Source organism: Gavialis gangeticus, unplaced genomic scaffold, assembly GCF_001723915.1.
Source record: "Gavialis gangeticus isolate Ggan-Ray unplaced genomic scaffold, GavGan_comp1, whole genome shotgun sequence".
NCBI classification, from domain to species: domain Eukaryota; kingdom Metazoa; phylum Chordata; order Crocodylia; family Gavialidae; genus Gavialis; species Gavialis gangeticus.
In genome coordinates, this window is record NW_017729034.1 from 49,124,915 (window position 1) to 49,132,061 (window position 7,147).

At 38.9% G+C, this 7,147-nt stretch overlaps 1 protein-coding gene across 1 annotated transcript in view; it reads right to left on the bottom strand.

Annotated features, from left to right (window-relative positions):
* Positions 1 to 7,147, bottom strand: part of RYR2 (ryanodine receptor 2) — a 784,157-nt gene that overhangs the window by 148,388 nt on the left and 628,622 nt on the right. The window contains exon 84 of the mRNA XM_019526720.1: positions 3,549 to 3,622. Within this exon, the coding sequence (XP_019382265.1) occupies positions 3,549 to 3,622 (74 nt within the window). The remainder of the gene's footprint in view (positions 1 to 3,548; positions 3,623 to 7,147) is intronic.

Here is a 7,147-nt window from a genome sequence, read left to right on the forward strand (position 1 = left end):
TTTTTTTACAGACACACTATTTGGGTGTGCATAATGCTAATGGGTCCTGGGATTCATATAAAATTACTTTCAGTTAATTTACTTGGATGTACCCAGTGGCAGATGAATTCTGAGTGTCTAGCGGACACACATTTTCTCAGTTGTCACCAAAAATATATACTGAAGGGGACAAATATCAAGAACAACTCATTATAATTTGATATAATCCTGAAAAAAGGAGTGCTAGAGCTTTAGTGGTGTTTAAAGTTTGGTAGGTAGCATAGCTAAAAAGCTCTCTAAAAACATTCCCCGCACCTAACTCAGAAGGTGGCCATTGTTTTATATGTCACTATTTTAACTAAAGATTTCTATTGCTGTAATGATATTCAAAAGGTCTCAGAGCCTAAATATAGAATTTTACTAATCTCCCAGTTAAAGAGTCCCTTTAAGAGAATTAAAATTCCAGTTCCCCCTTGTCTCTTCATCATTTCATTTTTGTGGAGGCTTCTATCTTATGTATGTACAATATTTCTGCTTTCATGTTTTAAATTCTCATTTTCTTACTGCTCAAGAGTTTTCAAATAATGTAACCTACTACTTGTTTCTTTTCTTAATCTTATTCTAGAAGATTAAAAAATGTGTGCAGTTTCAAAATTTTCCAAAATAAGGAAGAAATACTTCTTTTTTAAAAAAAAGTTAAATTAGAGAAGTTTCACTGCTCTACAACATCAGTTCCTAACTGTGTAATGTAAACCTAGCTAGTAGCACTTGTATATTGGTTGTTGTAATACCCCATTTTGACCCACCCGCAAAACCCACTCTGGATCCACCACTGATTTCCTGTGATTGCACAAGTCAATGCAGCAATAAAGCCACATTAAATACACAACATAAATACTACAGGAGGACTACAGCACAAAGGTTTATATAAATATATATGTATACTTTTTTTAAACATCCAACCATTGCAAATACTGGGCCCACTAAATAAAAGAACCATCAAACAAAAATAAATTAAATAAAAAAAAGCTTGCTGCTCTTACATCTAGTGTGCCAGTTACTGTGCAAATCCTGAGAAAGGGAGGAAAAACAAAGAGGTGGGGAAAGTTGACATAAAAACTGAAAAGTTTGGTTTACACAATTATAATAGTAATAGAAAAGAACCCACTAGTTTAAAAGCCTTACAGGAACAAAAAACTAATGGTGTTCAGGAGCTGTACAGTGCTGACACAAAGCTAACGACAGGAAAAATAAATAAAAGGAAGTTTGATTTTAATAATTACCACGCTCATGAGTGATGACTGAGGAAGGGAGGACAGGACATTTAGTTCAAAGAAAAGAAAATGGGGGGGAAAAAAGAAAAAAAAGTTGAGAATTTGTTTTTAGCAAATACAAGATATATTCAGTATTGTTTTTGGCAAATTAGTTCTGTAAAAAATATAAAGATCAAATTAAAAAAAAACCCAAAACAAAAAGCCCTAAAATGAGGAAGCATAAAAATATCTGACATAAGAAAAATCATTTAATGCAGTTAGCAAAGAGTTACTTATACTTGCATGCAAAATTTGTCATTCCTAGTAATATAAGCAGCTGATTTAAAAAAAAAGTCCATTTCAGAAGTTAACATTATGTACAATAATTTATAAATAGATATTAAAGGAAATTATGTCCAGAATGTCCAAACATTCTGGAAAAGAATTTGCAGTGAAACATGAAAGCAATGTTCAAGCTAGTCTATGCCTTATAAGTCAGAGCAAAATACTGCTCAAGCCACAGGTGTTGGCCCAAAGTTCACCTGTGGAAGTGCTCAAATGAGTCAAGCATGCAGGATTTAGTGAACTGTGGCAGCATTTTCAGAGAAAAAGTAATTATGATCTGTCTTAAAGGCATTCAATCAAATTAAACAATTCATGGTGTTGATTTGATGCAAGCACCAAATAACTTATAAATATGCTACGTAAAACAATTACAAGCACTGTAACCAATGAAAGGGGCAGTGCAACATGTACGAATTCGGAACTTCAAAATACAACAAGGGATAGGCAGTCAAGCTTTTTTTCCTTGTTTTTAAGAATAAAAACCATTGTAAAGGTTTATTTAACTGTGGGGTTTAAACAGAATACAAATGAAGATTATACTTGAGAATAGAGGGAGAAATGTGGTTTACTAGTTCTATTATTAAGGTAAAAAAGTAAACCTAATGGTTCCAGACAATCACACTAATAGGATGACAGAACCCACTGTGAGACAGAAGAAAGAACTTGACAATGAACTGACAACACTGAGGGTAATAAAGCCAAATTGGTTCAAAATCAAAACTAAACATAAAACACCATAATATTTCCCAAAAAGACAAACTGAACAGAATTACTTGTAAAGAAGAGACTTCCATAGAAACATCTTCCAAACGGCAGTTGCAATTCCTATAGCCTCTGATGTTTAATTTAGTGCTTACTAAATTATATATTTTTTATTCAAACCAGAGACAGGTTTACAAACCAGTGGGAACCTTTCATTTTATTTTATGCTAAAACTGGCTAGGGATTTCTGAAACCTTTAATGTAGGGCCTTGTTACATGTTAATTTTAAACAGTTTCTGCAGCTCATAACCCCTGGATTGTTCATAGATTAACACCTGAAATTAGCTTTAAGTACTCCTTTGGAGGCTTAAGTTTACGCCACTCAGCCTAAATTTATTTCTGATCTGTGTTATCCAGCTCATGTTATACTAATGTGTGGCCACCTACCTATCCTCCATCCCTGCTGGCCCAGATCAGATTTGTTGTCCCCTGCACAGCCCAGCACCCCAGTTCTCTGCTTGCTGCTCCTCTGCCCCCTCCCCCGCACCATTTTCACTTGCCGCTGCCCATGCTGTCTATCCCAGGGGAGCAGGCAGGGAAGGGTTAATCTGCCTGCCCGGCCACTGCTGCCCCTGCTCTCTGGGCTGGGCTCTGCTGAAAGAGCAGCAGCCTGGCAGTGGGGGCAAGGCAGGTAGGATAATCCTTCCTTGCCTGCTTCCCCAGGACAGACATCCTAGGCAGCCACAAGTATGTGGGGGGCAGGAGTGAACCCAGAGGGGCAGGGAGGGGGGCCAACCAGGGAAGACCCAAGGGGCAGGGCAGAAGCCTGCAATGGGGACATGGATTCTTACCTTTCAGTTCTCCAGACCCTTGCTGGCCTGAACATCTGACTGCTCCAAACTCAGGCTAGCACTAAAACTGATCAACATTTGAGCAGCTCACAGTATAACATGTAACAAGGCTCATAAATGAATGCTGCTGTTTGTTACTGGAATCTGCTTTCAATTTTACATGTAATTTCTTTCACTGCTTCAGAATTATATAAAGCATTCTTCTGGGATGCTCCCTTACTCTCAGACATGTAGTAGTGATTTTTTTTGGTGTTTAGCAAGACCTTACGTAGGCTAATTATCAGCTATCTGAAGGAATCATATCTTAACTTCAAACTCCGATATTTCAGTGTGGATTTACAAGGACCCTTATCTAAATAGCTTGCTTCAATAAGGAAGAGTGAAATGTGACAGATCCTTTTTGGTGAGATAATAATACCTGATCCCTCTTCTGTCACCATGCCGAGGCCCTCTGCTTTGTTCTGACGTTCAAAAGCATTTAAGTCAAGAACACTGTAACGATAAAAGGAAATGCAAATAAATATTTTGACACATTGATTTTTGAAACTATGAGACTGACAATTGGAAAGATAATTATCTTATTAGCTGAAGAACAGAGAACAGCTTAGATGATAAGTGAAACATGTAATGCCACTAGAGCTAGTCACATTTTTTTAAATAAAAGAATTACTTTACAATGCTGCATTTCTGGAGTAATTAAAGTAAGATCAATGACAAGACTTACACTAGAAATTATACATGAATTTGTCTCTAATGTTGACCATCTAGTTTGTTCTGTGTACTCCTTACCCATAAAGCCAGCAATTTCTAAGCCTATTAACTGGATGGTTTACATGCAGAAAGTTATAACAGTGTCAGTCATGGACTAAGACTTGGCTGTTTGTCAGATCAAGTCAAATATGAGAAGTAGACTGGCAAGAAGGGGCTTTGTTACTCTGACGAGTTCCAGGTACCACTATTATGTGGACCAATTTGGGGTCACCAGAGTGAACCTAGCCTTTCCTGAATTGATTTTCTTGAGTTTACACAGAATTAAAAGAATTGTAGGTGATGTATAAAATATATCCCACATTCATGCAATTAGAAACATATATCCCTTAGAACACAGACTCTGTAATCTTCTGGAGCAAAGGTAGTAGCATTTCTCACAGAGGCTTGGTCACAGAGGGCTCTGTGCGAGTAATGTCCCATAAACCAAGCATAAATATGATAACTAAATCCGTATTTGTCTACTTGAAGTTGTCACAGAAACATCTGCTGAGATAATCTGCCAGTATACTCGGAAAGTCTACAAGGTAGACTACCAATATTCTTATGCCCTTCCTTAGAAAAATGGCCTCTGTATCATGGATAAAATCTACTGCTTCTGCCCTTTCACATTAAGCACTGTAGTGTGTTGTACATAAATATTTGGATGCCTTGACCTCTGGTACTGGATTCCCCTGAGCTCCAGAATATTGAAATGGAGATAGGCCTCTTAATGTGACAACTGGCATTGTTTGGTAAACTTCTCATTATGAGTTCTCCACTCCTATTTCAAAGCATTAGTCACTACAGATATAGTAGAGAGCACTGAAAAGAATGGAACATTTTTGCACACCTGCTGCAAATACCTCTGCCGGAGGATTTCAAGACTTCTTCTGGGATTTGCATCTTCCACTTATATTGTGTACATCTCGATCCTAAGACACCTTCAGCCAGCCCTGCACACGGTATATTCCCATGGCTGAGAGCCTCATCAGATGATGGGACTCCCAGCCGCAGGAGCTTGCTACTTGCTGGTGCAGGGGGAAATCAGGATTGAGATCCCGGACTCCACTTGCACTAGCAATATGGCATGATGGGATCTGATGCTGGATCCAACAATTATGCCTCCTGCCATGCATGTATGGCATAGCCAGAAGCATGATTGTGGGGATCCCAAATTGGATGCCATTGTGCCTTTACTTACATATCTACCAGGTACCTTAGTGGCTTGGGACAGAAATTACACATAAACCAGAAGAAGTGATCAGTGACCAGTGCAAATTTGTAATACAACAGAAGTTCACTGCACATAAACCACTTTCAAAATGGCCAAAACTGGTTTAAGATGAACCTGAATAGATGCAGCATCAGATTTAACTGATTTAGGTTAAATTGCTTAACTGAGCTTCTGTCCCAGATCCCCTCCAGATTCAAGTCAACTCACAGTCCCCCAGCATCCCAGGATGCTTTGCACCCCCCCTCACTTTGCACCACACAGGGTGGCCAGTTTAACCTTGGCCCAAGCTGTCTGCTCCCGTGGAACAGGGAGGTGTGCTGTAGTATCCCCAGCTTCTGGTCTAGGCCACTGCAGGCATGTGGCTGCATTTCCGGATTCAAGAGTAAATGTCTGTTCCCTTGCTTATCAGTTCAATCTACACAGCCTAGATTATTCTGTGAGGATTGAATCAATTCAGCCTCAGGATTTTTGACTATCTCTACTTAGCCAGTGTGGCACACTTGCTCTCCTAAACAAACACAGCTATGAAACTTCAACTTTGGGACACAGTATGTGCAGTGCAGTGAGGACACCTCTCAGGATGCTGCTGCTTTGCACCATACAGACATATCGTTAGAATGTCTGTCATTCACGGATATGAGAGCCCCACATGATAAACAAAAACCTTGGGGATTTTTGATCAGCATGCGGTGATATTCTCAGATTAGGGTAAAAAAATTAACTAACCTCAACCTACCTAACATGCACACACCCTAACCAAAGTTAGTTACAAAGTGCTAACCCATCTGGAAGTCAGATGCCTCCTGCAAGCTAGCAGCTGGGACAATAAAAAGAAACTGAGGGCTGGAGAACAGAAATAGGAGGATAGCCCAAAGAAATTTAGTATCAGATTCAACCAATAGACACTGCAGGCTAAAGAGTTCAACTCTCCACATTTTGGGGCATATAGGTCAGCAATGAAACAAAGATAAGTACTTGAAGAACAAAAAAAAAGTCAATTTGATCTTTTTCATGGGAGTGGGGGGGTGGAGAAGAGGATTCTTTTTTGTTGGCCATCTCTACTGTCCAAGCTGCTTTACCTCAAACAGTAAGACCTTGAGGGAAATGTAGTACTCGTGGATTCTCTGAACCCCCAATGCTTATCTTCTGCAAAACAGAAGCTGAAAATGGGAGTCTATGATCTATCATGCTTATTTTTTTGGAAACATTTACTTCTGTGTGTTTCCACTTGTCAGTCTACAAGATCCTGAAAGCAATTGTCAAGGTACAGCTGCTTATTTCCAGTTCCATGACTTTCCCCAGGCAAGAAAAAAAATCTCCCAATGCAGCAAAACAAACAGCTTCATTCCTTTCTATGCCTTCAAAAACCCCATTAACCTCCTTCCTTATGCAGGTCTTCTTTGGAAACATGGATAAAAGACCTTTATATAGCATCTTGAAAGCAATCACATCTGCAACAAGTCATTGACTCATCACTGATAATGACTTACCATATATACTTGAAAAGAAGATGACCCTGTTTATAAGACAACCCCCCAATAATTAAAAATTCTCTATAGGGAAAAAATATCAATTTGTTATAATTGTCCTGGTACAGAATCTAAGTATTGAATATTTGCCTTGAATTTATTCCCCTCCTACTGCTACAGCAGGGAAAATAAATCTAAGGGGTCAAGTAGCCCTTTGCTCTCTGCTTCTCACCTTTCCCCTCTGCTTCATGTTGGATCCTGCTCTCCCTGAGCAAGTTGAATTGAGGAGCAAATTTGAAAACAATAACTGAAATTAAACATCGCTGTAGCAATTTTCATAAAGTACCCATGAACTTAATTTATCCAGAATTGATGCAAGGTACCTTTTTTTGAAACTGCTGCAAGTTTTAGCACAGGTAAACACGCTTTAGAGCAGTGCTTTGGTACCTACTTATATGTAGTACAAATTATGCATGATATTAATCCAAAGTCAAAGGCTCATGATTTACCACATGCTTCATTGGACTGGAGCCCACCAGAGTCAACAACATTTCAAGCCGTGGT